The 17,200-nt window shown below is 52.5% G+C and overlaps 7 protein-coding genes across 7 annotated transcripts; 5 read left to right on the top strand and 2 right to left on the bottom strand.

Annotated features, from left to right (window-relative positions):
- Positions 1-54: 54 nt before the first annotated feature.
- On the bottom strand, positions 55-1,089 carry CKM354_001212500 (uncharacterized protein; the record flags this gene model as incomplete). Its single annotated transcript, XM_044807637.1, has 5 exons — positions 55-146; positions 200-429; positions 480-570; positions 620-701; positions 751-1,089. 5 exons carry the CDS (start codon positions 1,087-1,089, stop codon positions 55-57), a joined length of 834 nt encoding a protein of 277 aa, XP_044663572.1.
- A 453-nt stretch (positions 1,090-1,542) lies between these two features.
- Positions 1,543-5,499, top strand: CKM354_001212400 (uncharacterized protein; the record flags this gene model as incomplete). The annotated part of the gene is made up of 11 exons (XM_044807636.1): positions 1,543-1,610; positions 1,672-1,876; positions 1,921-1,977; positions 2,027-2,353; positions 2,406-2,580; positions 2,627-2,692; positions 2,741-2,928; positions 3,074-4,293; positions 4,347-4,961; positions 5,013-5,204; positions 5,265-5,499. 11 exons carry the CDS (start codon positions 1,543-1,545, stop codon positions 5,497-5,499), a joined length of 3,348 nt encoding a protein of 1,115 aa, XP_044663571.1.
- Positions 5,500-6,015: 516 nt separating this feature from the next.
- Positions 6,016-7,795, top strand: CKM354_001212300 (uncharacterized protein; the record flags this gene model as incomplete). The annotated part of the gene is made up of 2 exons (XM_044807635.1): positions 6,016-6,913; positions 7,041-7,795. The coding sequence occupies 2 exons, from the start codon at positions 6,016-6,018 to the stop codon at positions 7,793-7,795; spliced, it is 1,653 nt and encodes a 550-aa protein (XP_044663570.1).
- A 501-nt stretch (positions 7,796-8,296) lies between these two features.
- On the top strand, positions 8,297-9,847 carry CKM354_001212200 (uncharacterized protein; the record flags this gene model as incomplete). The annotated part of the gene is made up of 1 exon (XM_044807634.1): positions 8,297-9,847. One exon carries the CDS (start codon positions 8,297-8,299, stop codon positions 9,845-9,847), a length of 1,551 nt encoding a protein of 516 aa, XP_044663569.1.
- A 753-nt stretch (positions 9,848-10,600) lies between these two features.
- On the top strand, positions 10,601-11,353 carry CKM354_001212100 (uncharacterized protein; the record flags this gene model as incomplete). The annotated part of the gene is made up of 1 exon (XM_044807633.1): positions 10,601-11,353. One exon carries the CDS (start codon positions 10,601-10,603, stop codon positions 11,351-11,353), a length of 753 nt encoding a protein of 250 aa, XP_044663568.1.
- Positions 11,354-11,938: 585 nt separating this feature from the next.
- CKM354_001212000 (uncharacterized protein) lies at positions 11,939-12,980 on the top strand (the record flags this gene model as incomplete). The annotated part of the gene is made up of 2 exons (XM_044807632.1): positions 11,939-12,050; positions 12,112-12,980. The coding sequence occupies 2 exons, from the start codon at positions 11,939-11,941 to the stop codon at positions 12,978-12,980; spliced, it is 981 nt and encodes a 326-aa protein (XP_044663567.1).
- Positions 12,981-14,164: 1,184 nt separating this feature from the next.
- On the bottom strand, positions 14,165-17,129 carry CKM354_001211900 (U4/U6-U5 snRNP complex subunit PRP6; the record flags this gene model as incomplete). The annotated part of the gene is made up of 2 exons (XM_044807631.1): positions 14,165-16,646; positions 16,771-17,129. The coding sequence occupies 2 exons, from the start codon at positions 17,127-17,129 to the stop codon at positions 14,165-14,167; spliced, it is 2,841 nt and encodes a 946-aa protein (XP_044663566.1).
- Positions 17,130-17,200: the final 71 nt, after the last annotated feature.

The following is a 17,200-nucleotide window of genomic DNA, read 5'->3' as shown; positions in this document are numbered from 1 at the left end:
GAGGATAGAGAGGTCAGGCGCCAGCGGGCGTGGCTGCGATACGGGGAGCGGAACTTAATCATAGTAGGCGAGCGCGCGCACCTCGATGCTCTCGCGTTCTTCTTCGTGCACATGCGGTGCGGTGGGAAACGCTGTGTGAGGCACACCTGCAAAATTGAGGTGTCAGTATTGGTCAGAAGACGATATAATAGCATGATACCTTTCGCATGACTGGAGTCTGTCTGGACCATAATCCATACCTCCTCGGAGGTCTGCTGACTGACGTAGTAGAATCGGTGGTTTGGGTTGTGATAAATCACGTATGTCTCCACGGCATCATCTGGATATACTATGTCTCGAGCGATCGAGTCTTGATCGGGTTCGTACGTTGACCAGTCGCAGAGCATCAGCGGCCATTTCGTGACAGGCCCTCGTAGCGGCCTCCAGAGACTTGTTCGGACGGGTCAGCATGCGTTGCGGCGTCGAAGGCGTGCTCGTACTTCACGTATTGGTAGCGAGTGAACTTGGCAAGGTCAGGATCACTCTTGCAATAGTGCTTGTGCATGTGCGCCGTCCACGATGGGGTTGAGTCTGCGGCAGTCAATACTGCGCATTCCGTCTATGCGGCAGTGATCCTCACCTATGTGCACTATGGTTGCTGGCGTTTCAAACGGGGCGGTCTCTCCACTTGACAATGGATATTGCACCTGGCTTTTGCGGATCTGCGAGTCCAAATGAGCCTTCTTTCAAGGCGATAATTGGGTTCCTCACGTTGTAATCGAAGACAAGTACACGCGCGGCGTTGAGCTTCGATCGGAGACACTCTGCCACCTCTTTGGTGTAGACTTGTTCCACTTTTTGCGTGTCGTCAAAATCTCCGTAGGCAAGCGTTGTCGACATGGAACTGAGTTGGAAGCCATGTTCGCGAGCAGTGTATTGGCTCTCATGGCCCCGAATATCCGTGACGTGAATGCCATCATGTCGAGACCATGTCATGTTCGTGAGAGGCAAGGCCTCTGGCGGTAAGAATTTGAGCTCATATGGCTTCTCAGAAAGGAATTTATCGTCCCGATCGGCATAGTAGGTTTCTGTCTGGACGTCCCTAGGCATGGCTAGCAGGAGGGAGAAGCTCGCTTATTTAAAGGAAGGTCTGTTTTCACATGCAAATGTGGAGATCCTCTTGGATCATTTCATGGGAGAGGTGGTGGGCTTAGGTTAGTAGACATAATTCATGATGTGGCCGAGACTTGTGGCACTCTCGGTCATGTGGATGTCCTCTCCGTTGATGCCCGACGATTGCCTTCTTCACTTCACGCCTCGTCTTTGAGTGGTGGTATAGCTCCGAGGCTCAGCAAAACAAAGCTCGCCACATCACAATGCAGGACAAGGCTGGCAAGCTGCCGATGGTAGTCATCTGCTCATCATATCACCGTACAAAATCAGTTCTCAGCTCAAGGTTGGATGACGACCCTTCCTGTCTCAGCACCGCAAACGACTCAGCGCCGCCAATAGCCGCCAGCAGCATGAATGTCTCTTCGCACAGCCACTTTGTCGAACCAGACGATGGCGACATTATACTCTAACGAAGACAGGCTGCATGCCATCCACGTCCCAGAGAACGCCAAATCAATGTGATCATATCGCTCATCAGATTAGTAAGACCAGGAGTTGTAGACTGACTTTTTGATATAGTGTTGTTGCACTACCAAGCTTGCACAATGACCGGCCGGAAACTTGGCCATGGCTTAAAACGCTGTCCAAAGATGCCCTTCCGGAAACTGCCATATACTCTTTCAGCTATCCCCGCTCATCTGAAGAGTCACCATCTTGGGAAGGTTTTCTGGCACAAGGGCATGACCTCGTGTCTTGCCTCGAAGACGTGACCGAGAGGCATGAAGTAGGATGTTTCTTTCCTGAACCAAGCCTTGCTGACATTTAAAGCCCAATTTACCGATTGTCCTCATATCTCATGGTTTGGGTGGCTTGGTGGTGAAAAGAGTGAGTTTTCGGTGGCTCTGTACGGCGTCCGCACTGCTTACATTCTTAGGCACTGTGTCTGATATCGGAATATTCCAAAAGATTACAGGAACTTTATGACGCAATCGCTGCTTCGGTCTTTTTTGGAACCCCTCACAGCAAAGACGATACCGAAAGCTCATGGCACACGGCACATACGCTTTTCCGACGACGCAGGGGTAATGTTCGAAGACGCAGACCGTTTCGTCGCTCCAGCATCACTGAGAATGATGCACGAGTGCTGGGTTTCCTATGCAAATCCTTTGAGAGAGCAGTTGCCGACTTACGAGTTCTATCAATTCTAGAGAAACAAGAGCCTGGCAATAACTCAAGACTTCCTCGCATGAACAGGACTTCAGTGCGTCCATATGTTTTCGAGCGCTCAGCAGACGTGACTGATGCAAACACAGATCGTGGTGGGCAAATCGATCGGCGCAAAATGCGAACAAGAGCTTTACATAAGCTCAGATCATGCCGAATTATGCAAAATCGCCGAAACAGGTGAAGACTTTGATAACGTGGCCGGCTGGCTGCAAATCTCCATTGCCGCCGTGCGGGAAAAGATGCTCGCACAGGTCGAGCCGTGTAAGCTTCACGACAGTAATTTGGGTCAACTTGCTCATGTTTCTAGCTCCGGATCTCTTCGAATCCACCGTTGGCTCCCATCCACGACATTCGACCACCGATCTCGATTTGGGTAAGTTCAAAGAATACGTGCATCGACAACCGCTGATTCTTTTGACAGGTCCACACCAGGCTCATCTTGAGCGAGCTGAGCCCACAACTCCTAGCACTGTCAAGACGCAAGATGCTGAAGCCGAAATGACTTCACGCTTCCCGTTACCTTTCCACTATATCCCGTATGAGCGCAACAAAGACTTTTTTGGCAGAGAAGATCTTCTGGCAAAATTGCGGCAAAATTTGTATCCTGACGTAAGTTGCATCTTCAGCGGGATGGTCAGAGCATACACGTGCTCGTCTCTCAAAGAGATCTTTCCTGCGCAACAAGATCTCGCATAGGCGGATATTTCTTGGGAGATGATCTTGAGGACAAGTACTGATTCCTCCCTGACCTTAGACACATCCAAGTCAGCAGGCCGATTCCGATCAGCTGATCAAGACCTACGCAATATGTGGCCCTGGCGGCATGGGCAAAACACAGACAGCGACGCAATTTGCGCTATCCAGCACCGAAGCCTACGATGTGATCCTATGGATGCGAGCAGAGACTCATGCGAAGCTTGCGAACGACTTCAACAAGGTCGCCGTGGCGTTGGGATTAGTGGAAGAGGGCTCTCTTGATGCCAAGGACCTCGCTGTGACCCGTGAGCTCGTCAAAGGGTGGCTGAATCGTCCCAGGCGCTTCAATGACCACAATGACAGGCTGATCGACAACACAGCAAGCTGGCTGCTGATTTTTGACAATGCCGATGTACCAGAGGTCCTTACTGATTTTTGGCCGCCGATCGGCAGTGTTGGGTCGGTGCTCGTCACTTCTCGAGATATCAAAGCGAAGACAAGCGCGTATCGAGTCGCTGACGGGTACGACCTCAAGCCTTTCACCGCCGACGAAGGGGCTCGTCTGATGATGAAGCTGACAAAGCGGGAAGACCAGCCTGGTCCAGCCAGCAGAGTTGCCAAAGCATTGCGGGGATATCCTTTGGCCCTCACACAAATGTCGGGCGTTATCCTCGGGAGAGACCTGAGCTTCGACCAATTTCTGGCCGTCTACGATCCTTCAGAAGGCAGCGATGGATTTTCGCACGCTCGAGCTACTACGTCGACTTACCAACATACAGTTGCGACTGTCTTCGCTTTCGAGCAGCTTTCGAAAATGGGTCGCAGACTCTTGATCTTCTTGTCGTTGATCGATTCTGATATCTCTGAAGAAGACATCATCGAGCCGATTTTGGGGGTGATCACAACGACTAACTTTCCGAATACTGCTTCCGAGTACGAGCAAGCCCGAGAAGAGCTTACAGGCAAATCGCTTGTCATGCACAATCGCAAGACTAGGACGTTATCGGTGAACATCCTAGTACAAGATGCTGCCTTGTTCAAGATCAGCTCATTCGACATCGTACCAGTATTTCACTTCGCGGTGCGAGTGCTATCGAAAATTTGGCCTGTGGCAGGTGCAAATGCCATCCGTCAAGACAATCGCAGATGGGAGCAATGTGAAAAGCTCAGCCAACATGGGCTTCGATTGAAGGACAGATTTTCGAAGCAGTCAGATGGAGTTAGAGACGAGCTGGCCTTGAACACGCAATTCGCTTCCCTCTTGAACGAGGTCGGCTGGTGAGTGATTTTTAGACGTCATGTTGTACCTCCACTGACGGTGACACTGGCAGGTACTTGCAGGAGCGTGGGCAATCACTATACGCGATGGACTGCTTTAGGATTGCTCGCGATCATCTTGAGAAAATCATTACTCATGACCAAGCCTACTCAGAGGACAGACGACAGCCATATCCACCACAGCTACCAGATTTGTTCAACGATCTCGGTGATACCAACACTTCGCGCGCGCTGGAGAATGGCCCTGACGACACCTCTTTCCTCCTCGCCGAAACCTACAGAAATCTGGGCACGTCAGCCGCAGATATTTGCGATGTGGAAACGGCCTACGAGAACTATGCGAAGTACAACGAACTGATGGTTGAACAGCTAGGAGACGACGATAGCCAGACTGATCCTCGGCTGGCAATATCGTATCTGGAATTAGCTGTCGCCCACGCCTTCAAGTTGGAGTACGAAGAGTCTAAGAAATGCAGTCAAGTAGCTCTATCGCTGTGTGAGTCAATTACCTCGCCAGAAATGGTCATGAATCTACGCACCTTGGCCGTTGCGAACCTGGCTCTTGCATTGCTCGAGCTAGGTCATGCGGATCAAGCTCGAGACATGGCCCTGCAAGCACTGCAGGAGCGAGAGGAGAGACTGGGTTCGGGCGATCGGACATCGATGCTGTAAGTGAACACACACGAGCGCCATTGGGCAAAAGTGCTAACAGTTAGCAGCACTGGAAGGCTATTGCATGCACTGGGAAACATTTACCTCGTCCTGGGCGAGGCGGAAATAAGTCTTTCTTACCACATGCGAGCCATGATACATTACAAAGGAACTGTTGGGCCCACTCATCATCGCACTGCCGATATGTGCTTCAAAGTAGCCCAGCACAAATATCGTACAGGCCATGTCGATGACGCAAAGTCAGTTTCGCGTAATCGATCAACGCCGCCGTGTCATGTTGCTAATGAATGAGCTCACAGAAAATATCTCGAGGATGCGCATCAGATGTACCAGAAGCAGAAACAGCATTATAAGGCAGAGCGAGCACGTGTCTTGCACTGGAAAGCGAAATTGGTTCCCGCTGGAGAAGATCCATCTGCGAAATTGAGAATTGCAGCTGACTTGCTGAAGAGCGCTCAGGATGAGCGTGGCGTCAAGGGAACGACATCTGATGAGAGTGACTTTGACCAGATGGTCGTATTCTGGTCGAGATGAATGACAGCGATTTCAAGCGGCACAAGATAGGATGAGCAGAATGTACAAATTCCCTATAGGCCGTAGGAGGTAGCACCGAGGTGTACGACGTGAGCTTGCCTGTTTCCCTCCACTTTTTCGGTCCGAATCAGGCAGGTGGCTTTTCGGTTGAATGCGCTTCAAAAGCTACAGGGACGAGAATGTACTTTATGCACAGATGCTTGTTCCATCCAACCGATTTCTCCCGTGATAGGTGGTGACCTACAAGGATGGAACACCCGTCACTTCAGCCTGTCTCGCAACTCAACACGATGGGCCCGCCAGATGATGCCGACAAACGTCTCGAGCGCGCTACCACACAGCGCAAAGGGCTGCTTTTGGAAGGTGCCTTCTGGATATCTGCGGTCGACAGGGGAGGCTGAAGATGCTGGAATGAGGTCAGAAATCCACTGTGAGCCTTTATAAACTGCTGCTGCAATCAAGGCGAGGCCCCGTTAGTGTGAGTCGGTATCCTAAGTCGAGTGTAGAGCCTCCACGATGCATGTGTCGCTCTTGGTGACCATCATCACCAGCCTGTTGATCTCGGTGACAGCTTTCCCAGCTGCTCAGCTCCCGGTCGACACGCTCTCTGCATTTCCATCCCTCCTCAATGCGAACCTGGAGGATCTTGTCACGGGTCTGGAGAAGGGCCTATTCACAAGCGTCGACTTAGTACAAGCATACACAGCCCGGATAGAAGAAATCAATGACCTCCTCCATGCTGTCACGGAAATAAATCCAGATGCTCTCTCGATAGCTTCGTCCCTCGATGCTCAACGCCATAATGGCACAATCCTGGGTCCTTTACACGGTATTCCCATCCTCATCAAGAACAACATCGCCACCGCAGACAAAATGAACAATACCGCGGGCTCGTACTCCCTTCTGGGCGCCAAGGTACCCAACGACTCGACGATGGCGTCCAAACTCCGCAGGGCAGGTGCCATCATTCTCGGCAAGACGAATCTATCGCAATGGGCCAATTTCCGCTCAGACAACACCAGTAATGGCTGGTCTGCATACGGAGGCCAGACGACCGGTGCTTATTATCCCAATCAAGATCCAAGCGGAAGTTCTAGCGGGAGTGGAGTTGCAAGCTCCATCGGATTGGCGTTCGCCAGTCTAGGAACCGAAACGAGCGGGAGTATTCTGAGCCCGAGCGATGTGAATGGCTTGGTGGGTATCAAACCCACGGTGGGTCTGACGAGCAGGTACTTGGTCATTCCGATCAGTGAACATCAGGATACCGTCGGACCGATGGCGAGGACCGTGAAGGATGCTGCGCATGTCCTGAAGGTTATTGCGGGTCCGGATGCGAACGATAATTATACGAGCGCGTGGCCATTCGAGAGAGTGCCAGACTACGCGGGGGCTTGCAGATTCGACTCGCTGGTCGGTGAGTTGTTGTTCCTTGCGATCGACCCTGCTTTTGAGTCAGCGCGCATGAGGCCGTTGAGAATCATGGACAGGTGCTCGGCATTTGCTTATAAGATCACTTTACTGACGTGACCTCTGTCTTACAGGAGCGCGAATCGGCGTCGCCTGGAACGTCCTTGATATTTGGCGCGACTCCATTGACCAACCTGTCATCGATGCTTTCAATGCTGCCCTTGATGAAATTTCCGCGGCCGGAGCCATCATTGTCGAAGCCAATTTTACTGGATTTGCGGAGTATAACAACACCGTAGCAGGGGAGGTCTTGAACGCAGATTTCATTTCCGGTCTTGCGAACTATCTCTCTGAGCTCTCCTACAATCCAAATAGCGTAGAAAGTCTGTCCGATGTGCGGAACTGGACGCACGAGAACGGAGCGATCGAAGACTGGCCCGAACGAGACACGAATGTCTGGGAAGAAGCCCTATTCAATCAGACCTGGAACAATACCGATCCTCGATTCTGGGATGCATATCAAACGAATTTGTACGTTGCCGGCGAAGGCGGCATCCTCGGTGCTCTGAAGCGGTCAAATACCAGTGCAGTTCTGCTTCCCACGCAGATCAGTCCGATCATACCCGCACTCGTTGGTAGCCCTGTGGTGAGTGTGCCGATGGGGTACTATCCATACGACTGGAATGTCACCATGAATGGCTTCAGGAACCTGGTGGCCAGCGGGCCGAACATTCCATTTGGGCTGAGTTTCATGGGTGATTACTGGAGTGAGGAAGAGCTAATCTCTTTGGCGTACGCGTATGAGCAGAGGACATTGCATCGCACGCAGGTGAAGCCGTTTGTGCAGCCGAATTCGGAGGTCGTGCATGTTGTAGCGAGCAGAAGCTGAGGATGCCGGGGTTTCAGTATTCATCCAGACAGCTTCAAAGGGAGTGCCTCTGCACTCGAGATCGAGTTCAACTAGAGGAATACTGGTGATGTCAGAAGTCCTCCAAGTGAGACCTGTCTCGCATGCATTGATCCCTGCCGTGAATCGTATCGATTCGATATCTCCGACCCGTTTCGCATCATGTTGCAGCTGCCCGGTGCAGCATGTCGACTGCTAGAGAATGAACTTTTATTGCTAAGTATGACTGTAAAATCGTCTGATTTAAGCCAGTTCTGAGTACGCAGACGTGAACGTGAATGCTTTATTGTACTGTGGATGAGAGATGAAGCAGCACTTGCCAAGCTTAATGTGAGGTCAGTCGGAGTCCGGACCGCAGCGGGGAAGGTCTGCCGAAATGGGGCAGCGCGCTTGTTTCGCGAGAGGCGTCGCGTCTCCATCTTCGTCTCCGCCTCCACACATTCGGCCGTCAAAGACATCTGAATCCACGGCAAGCAGCACACGATGGCTGCACCTACTAACGGCAGTCTGCATCGCTCCAACAGCATGTCCCAGGCATCCGAGACCTCGCAAACCGCACAGCAGTACATCGCCTCGCAGCTGGCTCTCGAGGAAGATGCACGTGAGGCACTTCCCTATCAGTTCGACACATGCACAAAGCCCCTCGGACCGCTACGGCAATCGATATACGCCTGCTTGACCTGTACACCGCCGCCCGCCTCACCTCACCAGCAGTTCACACCGGCCGGAATGTGCTATAGCTGCAGTATCAGCTGTCATGGCGAGCACAACCTGGTTGAGCTGTTCACGAAACGAGATTTCGTCTGCGACTGCGGGACAACGAGATACGAGACTTCTGGTACACCATGCACGCTCCGCACGAACGCAGAGACTGGCCAAAAGGGCGGCGTGACTGGGGAGAAGGCCAGAGAAGGCAACAAGTATGATCAGAACTTCGAGGGCAAGTTCTGCGGTTGCAGTGAGGATTACGACCCTGAGCAGGAAAAGGGCACCATGTTCCAGTGTCTAGGGCTGGGGCATGTGGAAGATGGCGGCTGCGGTGAAGACTGGTGGCATCCTGAATGCCTAATGGGTTTGCCCAGGATCAAGCATGAGCCGCGCGTCGAGACGAAACCAGAGACCAATGGCGGATTGGACACTGTGAAAGAAGAGGTTGAGGAAGCCGCAGAAACTGCTGCAGAGAACGGGGCAACTGCAGCACAGACAGATGAACCACCTCTGCCTTCGGGCTTCCCCGCAGAGGACGACTTCGACCATTTCATCTGCTACAAATGCGTGAGCGCGTATCCTTGGATCAAGCAATACGCGGGCACCGCTGGCTTCTTAGCTGGGCTGCCCGCGAATGCCTCGCTTATGGCAAACGCCCACGGAGAGATCCCACAGCGCTCAGCGTCTTCAAATCCCGACGACAATCGCAAGAGAAAAGCCGAGGCGGACGAAGAGGACTCGCAGGAGAGCAATAAGAAGCTCAAGTCGGACAATGAAGCACAGGGCACTGCAGCGGCCGGAACGAGCACCGATACTAAGCCGGCCACGAATGGCACTTCGGCACCCAAACACGCGTCCTTGCCTGCGGCAACTTCAACTCCAATATCGCTCTTTCTCAAGGAGGACTTCCGCGACCACCTGTGCAAATGCGCCGAGTGCTTCCCACGCCTGTCCAAGCACCCTCAGTTGCTTGAAGAGGAAGAAGCGTACGAGCCGCCAGTTTCAGAATCCGATCACAACGAGAATGCTTCCGTCGGTGGCCGCAGTGTGAATTCTGGGTCCTTGCTTGATCGTGGTGAGGCAGCGTTGTCGTCCATGGATCGCGTCAGAGCCATTGAAGGCGTCATGGCATACAATCACGTCCGAGACAAAGTCAAGGCCTTCCTCCAGCCGTTTGCAGAGAGTGGGCAAGCTGTCGGTGCTGAAGACATCAAGGCCTACTTTGCCAAGCTCCGAGGCGATGAGGCTGCGCAGCGAGAGGCGGCCGCTGGCGCGAGTACTAGTGCAGTACAAGGCGATGGCAGAAAAGAGCAAGATGGTTATTGATCGCAACACAATCAACTTCTCGCGTTGCGGCTCGCGACGTGCGTCTCCTCGGAATGTACTCGGAGCAGGCGTTGAACACGGTCGCGGCTTGGTTAGCAAAAGACAGGATACAGAACTGCGAATGCGGCCAATATGTACAACATTGTAATATCACTCGGAACAGCAATGGAGGCCTGGTCGCCATTGCTCCCGTCCCCAAGATTGCCAGAGTGCAGCATCTACCTCGCTGTGGAACTGCGTTCAAGAGCCACTATATGTCCGCACTTTCGCTCTCTACTTATACCGGAGCCAAGTCGCTCTCTGGACTTATCAAATTCCGATAGACGCGTCTGCTGTCGATTATCAAAGGATGCATCGTGGTCACCTGAGAGCTGATTTCGAGCTCACATCTGATTGGCGACCCCTCACGTTCGTCTCAGGCACAGAGCCTCGAACAGGCAAAACTTTCCATTGTGGCTGACCAGACACCGCAGCGACACGACTGTATCACTCTTGCACCACCGCACATGATCCGATTTAATGACGATCGAGAACGTTGATGATGTGTCACCGCTCTCTCCTCACGACTTGCTGAAGTATCACAGATATCCCACTCCTCTACCTCGTCACCGCTCAACATTGTCCTCCTCCACCTTAGTCCGCTGCCGAAGTCCTTCCATCTACGATCTGCACTAAGCACGATCTGCCTTTATAAGACAGTCGCGCGGCATCGACACACACACACACAAACAAGTTCTCACAAGCTCAGTAACAATGTTTTCCACCGACCTCGACAGAGGCATGCGCTTCTATAGCAGCGAATTGCAAGATGTGGCCGCAGCCGCCGCAGCAGCTTATCTCCAACCTTACAATCCAGTCAGACTCGTCTTCAACACGACTGAACTCCTCGAGCTCATCCTCTTGGAACTGGATATGAAGACTCTCCTTCTCAGCCAAGCTACTTCTCACATGTTTCATTCGACTATCATGGCTTCGCCGAGGCTGAGACAAAAACTCTGGTTTGATCCTACCCCCAGTCCGAACTACAGGTCTTCATCTAGCACGAGCAGCAGCAGCCCCTTCGCCACGACATCTACAGATCACACGGATGCATCGTCATCTTCGTACTCCCCTCCACCTGCACCTCCAATCCTGAATCCCCTTCTCCAAAGCGTCATTTCCCGCGGCACGCACTCTCACATCCGGTTCCTCGAACTCGACACCTCTTGCTCTCTATCCTGCTATCCTGCGCTCACGCGGAGACTCAAACCCTTCGATCCACCGACTGTTTGCATTGCCATGGCACCCAAGGCTCGGACGGCGAAGTTTGCTGGTTCCTGGAAAGACATGCTGGTCCTGCAGCCGTACGATACCCGGACGAGATGGGATGCGTATCATTATCGGTGGGCTACGAGAGAGTGGGATTTTCGATTTACGGGGACGTTTGAGGATGAGGGTCTATCGGGGCCGAGGATGGGCCGAGTGGTGAGGTTTGTTGGTGGCCCGGGGTTTGAGGGCGGGAAATGATGTAAGAGACAATCGGGAGGTGAGCGTTCTGTTTGGATCAGCAGGATGGAAGGGATTGGTGAGCACAATGGGCCAATGCCGCATGTGGAAGCACAGAGTGTGGTTGACTTCGGTATTTTCTATTACGTGGAGTAAAAGCTACGCCCTTGGCTGGGGGGAAGAGCTGCAAATGTGTTCGTTTTGACAATTTCGATACGACTTGACGATCAGGAAACGAGGATTTCATAAGAGAATTTGGCAAGAGCTTCAATTATGCATTCTGACCGGCGCTCGAAAGAACAGGATGATCTTCAGCATGGCAAGGAGTTATATTCCATTAGCAGTTTTCAGAAATATTCGGTATAATTCCACGTTTGGAAATCACAAGCTCTTGGTAGAATGATATATGGTGACGTCACAATTCGACACGTCCAATTCACTTCGCGTGCTCCAACAACCTTGCTCCACATTCAGACTTCACCTTACGAACTTCACATGAACCGACTGATCTCTATAGCTCGAATCCGTTGTCTCACTGCCTCAAGATTTCAAGTTCCAGCAGCTCTTCCCCGGCCCCATCCTCGTCATCAAGGCTTCTCAACCACAATGTCGTGGATGGACTCCTGGTCCCGGCCAAGCGCCAACTCCAAAGTCCCTGCACCACTATACCTAGCCAATGCGGATACACCTTACTGTCATACCTGTGGCCGAGTCATGAGTAAATTCTTCACCAGCCGTCTCCCACAAACATCAACGTTCCTGACACAAGATGTTTACAGACTCCAAGAAAACCACCAAGAAACAACAAACATCTTCCACATCCGGTAACAACGAAATCAAGTACTGCTCAAGTCGTTGCCGCGGCAAGAAACCCGGCTCTCTAGATCGAAAAATCGAAAAGACAATTGCCTCACTACTGAATAGTGATCCGGACTCTGGGATTGAAAAGACTGCGGCGAGGACGAAAGCTGTGAAAGGCGATCCGAGGGTGATCGTGACATGTGATGAGATTGAGGAGATTGTGTTTGGAAGTAGATTTGATCCCGAGAAGACTTCTGGGCGGAGGAGGAATCGAAAAGCGAGAGGGATTGCAGAGAAAGGACAGTGGAAGAGTGTAGATATGGAAAGTAGTGGCGAAGAAGATGGCGGGAGTGCTGAGGAGGCGAGTCGTGATGAAGACAGCGAGGAGGATGAGTTTCAGGCGGGAAAGAGAGCTGAGGCTGAGAACCACGATACAGATGGATCGGTCGATGGAGGGGTGAGAATTCGACCGCCACAGGACCAGTCTTTGGTGAACTTCAGTGTCGGAGGTGAGAGGGGGCGACAGGAGAAGATCGAAGAGTCTGCCGAGGATTTGGAGAAGAGGAGACAGGGCGCGAAGAGAGCAGAGGAGAGAGAAATGGTGAGGAGAGCAGCAAGACGAGGCGTGGTGTTTGGGTTTGAGGTGCCCAGGAGAGAGGGAAACGCGACGCCTCAGAAGAAACCAGGGAAGGGAAAGACAAAGTCGAAGAAAGGCAGCGAGGACCAAGACGAAGGAGAAGAAGCTCCGTCCGCGACTGAGATCCGCAAAGCTGAGGCACTAATGGCAGGAATGGTCGTGGAACCTTCATTTGCAAAAGGAAACTGGTCGATACGCTGGCGGGACTGATGCTCGACACCGCGATCTCTTGCTCTACACATCGCTTGCCGTGTTCTTTCACGTACAAACCATCCTCACGCTCTCATATCCGCTAATACACTGCCCGTGTCTCGAGCTCGAAACTCCCCTCGGCTCCAAAACGATTGACCTTCCATCACAATCATCGCCTCTGTACGCGATCAATCTGCATCGATTTCCTGCACCTCGTGTACCACTGGTATAGCTGAACGAGCGACTCCTTCGCAGCTCAACGCATTGTCGGTTGGAAGCAGGCACGCCGAGTTGATAGACATATTCTCCACATCGCCTTTCGTCGAAGAGTTGGAGGGTACTGTTCCGGCTTGTTAGATCAAGGTACGTGTTCGGGTATGTAGAGGGTAGAATCGTTGCATACTATGTAGGTCCTTGTGCAGCCGCGAGGCTGGAGAGAAAACCGAAAGCTAACAGTGTCTATTCATCAATCATCAGCACGAAGTCATCTGATATTGTTCTATTCCAGCCACTCACCTTGATCTGCATTTTGAGACTTCGTACCAGAAAGTTGAGTCTATGTTATGACAGCAGCAGAGACTCAACGAAACGAAACAACGCCCCGGACGCCGCTTTCTTTTTGCCCTCCTCCGCCAAGTTGAGGCGTCAGCCATGGAATCTTGCGCAGCTTGCATAGACTTCCTGCCAAGTAGAAGCTACTGTTCTAGATCACTGTGCCGTGCTGCATCGATTCAGGCTCTGGAACTTCGAAACGTGCCATTGGGCTGCGTCCAATCAAGTTTCGAATTGCATATTGGCTTCCGTGGAGGATCCTGTTACTGTGCTATGTGTTTTTCTGTGCAGGTGTGCGTGTGAAGTCAGTGATTCAGATATGCATGCTTTTCTTCGGATTAAGCCGCGCACGTGGCTATGCTGCCTCGGCTGGTATATATTGATGTATCGAATATTGTTCGACGATGCCTGTTCGATGAAACTATGTCATGCGAAGGCATCGCCTGGGGCATTTGAATCACTTGGTGAGTCAGTATGCAGATCGAAGTGGGAGACAGAATCAGGGTTGTGGCCAACAAAACCGAAAGGCGTTGCACGCTGAGCGGTGTCTCAATCGCCACCAACAGGCTCGAAGCGATGTAAATCGGACTGGCATTCGCTTCGAAGCTTCTTTGGGAGTTCTCAAGGTCCACTTCCTGCGGCAGAGCTTTTCATTCGACCTCTCTCGCCACCAACTTAAGGACCTCTCCAATCCCCAATCTCGCATTCTCCGGCTTCTTCCTCACAGCCGCCCATTTCTCTCCATGCTTAGGCTCATTATCCACACAACTCGCCACAATCTGCCTCACCTTCTCCTCCGTTCCATGCTGCAACAGAAACTTGTACCACCATGCCCAACTATCGCCATAGTCCGGATCTAGCGTCACAGCCTTCTGGAACCACGTATCCGCTTTGTCCAGCTTACGCTCAGACCAGAAAATTCGCGCCGCTGTGACGAACAAGATAGGATCGTTCTCAACCTTTTGAATGGCTTCGAGGATGCGAGGCTTGCGTTGCGTGCGAGCCTCCAGATTCCAGATGCGCTCTGCCCAGACCAGGCCAGATTTGGGGCATTCTTGAAGAGCTTGAGCCATTTTCTGGCTTGCGGCGGGATTGCTCGTTGTGGCGTTGGCAGTATTCGACTTCTTTGCTGCTCGGATCTCGAGGCGGATAGATTCGGTCCAAAGCTGAGGATTGGCAGGCACAAACTTTCGTGCACGGTCGAGGACTGAACGGGCTTTGACTGTGACGCCCATCTTCTCTTCCAATCGTGACCAGAGAAGCCATAGTGGCACTGACTTTGGACATCGATCGGTTCCGTTGCGGTATGCCTCTCGTGCTTGCGGCAAATTGTTCTTCGCCTCGTAGATTTGGCCCTTCATCATCCACAACTTGTCGTTCTTCGGGAACGCATCAAGTCCTTCGATGACAAGCTCCAACGCACGATCGTTGTTTCCAGTCTGGCGCTCAAATGCAACACTGCGAACGAAGACACGATCCGTGCGAGCTTCTTGCCGCGCTTGTGTGAGAAGTAACCGAGCGCGGTCTTCTTGGCCATTGTCAGCCTCGAGCTTGACAGCAGCCAGATAGATGTCCTCGTCCTCGGGATTCTTGGAGAATGCCTCTCCCAGTGTACGACGAGCTCCTTCAACATCACCAGCAACCCATTTCTCTCTGGCGAGCTGCATCCACAATTCGGAAGAGTTCGGTATTGACTTGACTGCTTCTTCCAGTAGAGCCCACAGCTGTTCTTTGGTACCATGTGATCGCTCCAAGTCGGCAGCAGCGAGCCAAACGCTCTTCTTGTTGTAGAATTCCTTCCGCGTGATGTTGTAAATTGCTCTAGCAGTCTCGTAACGGCCCCTATTCGTTGACGATTTGGCATCATCGAGCCAGATTTGCCTGCGATCATCGTCTGGATCGAGTGACCAGCCAATGGTATTCGTGATGATTGCTTGACATGTAAGAGGAGCGCCTTCCTCTTCGCAGATCTCAGCTTGCTCGATCCACTGCTCACGCTTGAGCATAGCGGACTCCTTCTGCAGACTCTTGATCGCGCGCTCCATGACTTTCAACACCATGGCGTGCTGTCCGGTCTGCTCTTGTAGACGCGCGGCCGCAATCCAGATTTCATAGCTGGCTGGCACTGCCTTGCGTGCTTTGTTGAGCACGACTTGTGCCTGTTCTGGCGTCTCGAGACGAGCGAGTGCAAGCCATAGCTCCACGGAAAGTGGGATGATCTCCGTGGCTTTGGCAAGGAGCAATTTGGCATCAGCTGGGTCCTCTTCCAGATTCACAGCCTGTTTCCAGATGGCGACCGATTGTGGAATATGATCTAGTGCTTTTCGGAGAACTCGTTTCTTCGCAGCCGGGAGCTGTTCCAAATTCGACGCTTCGAGCCAAAGCTGCACAGATCTATCATTGTTCTCGATGGCTTTTGCGGCGATGATCTTTGCGTTGGCATTGTCGTTCAGACGAATGCTCTCCAGCCACACTGCCTCGCTTTTAGGACACATCTCGCAACCTCGTCTGATGACATTCCTCGCGGCCACGATCTTGCCCGCATATTCTTCCAAACGTGCCGCAGCGATCCAACCTGGTCCATGCTTGGGATTGGTCTTGATAACAGACTCAAGAAGGACTCGAGCACGCCTGATGTCTCCCACTGGAATTTCACCCGCCTTGAGCTCGGAATTCGTCAAGGCAGTCATATATCCTTTGGGATCGATGTTTGTACTCGTGCCGGATGCCAGAGAGGTCTCTGCACCTGCCGCCTTGTCCAAACGAGCCTTGAGCACTTTGTCACGCGCAGCACCAATGTCCGCAAAATTGGTCATTGTCCCGTCCGCCTGTTCGCTTGACCCAGCCGCCGCTCCATCAGCCTCCGTTGCCATTCCATCGTCTTGAATCTCTGCACCCAACTGTCCCGCGTCTCGCGCACCCGCGAGCACACTATCTGGCACAGCATAGAATCTCTGCCTCAAGTTCTGCTTACTCCTCCTATTCTTTCCTGTCAGATCGCCCACCTCTGGGATCTCGGCCCACTCCTCATCGCTGACAGTCCCAAGCGCGCGTTTGAGATCGGCAAACTGCTGGGAGATTTTCGGATTTTTCGCTTCGTAGTCTTCGCGTTCTTTACGTTCGCGGTCTTCCCTGTGATTCCTCAAGTCGGCATGCTGTCTATGACAAAATTCGTGCTGCGAAGAAGATGAACATGACTTTTCTTCATGTACGCAACGTATAAGTGCTGGGGGATTGGTAGAGGGGAGAGACTAACCTTGAGATCTTGCGCCGCTTCTGCATGCGATCGTCGACATCTTGGTAGATGCGATCTGCCTCGTCGTCCTCACGATCGTAGTTGCCGCTGGCGAAAAGACCTTCCTCGTTCTCGGCATCCTGGTAACGGTCCTCGTCTTCCTCGTCGTCCTTTTTCCCCTTCACACCATATGCAGTAGGGGCGACGGTCCCGAGTTGCGCGGCGCGTTTTGCAAGTGCCTCTTTGATTTGTTCCTCGCTGGGTCCTTCGCGTGCGGGACCAAGATCGGATCGAGTAGTGAAGCCTGTCGCACCACGTCCCAGACCAGCGACATAGTTCTCTGGCGCCGCCTGCGACAGGAAGTCCTTGCGGCCGGACATCGTTGCACGTTGGATGGGTGCAGTCGAGAGGTCCGAGAGAGCAAGAAAGTGAATCTCGAGATTCATCAATC

The sequence above is a fragment of the Cercospora kikuchii genome (genome assembly GCF_019650295.1).
Source record: "Cercospora kikuchii DNA, contig_00008, whole genome shotgun sequence".
In the NCBI taxonomy this organism is placed as follows: domain Eukaryota; kingdom Fungi; phylum Ascomycota; class Dothideomycetes; order Mycosphaerellales; family Mycosphaerellaceae; genus Cercospora; species Cercospora kikuchii.
The sequence above is the reverse complement of the archived record's forward strand: the minus strand, read 5'-3'. Positions and strand labels throughout refer to the sequence as shown.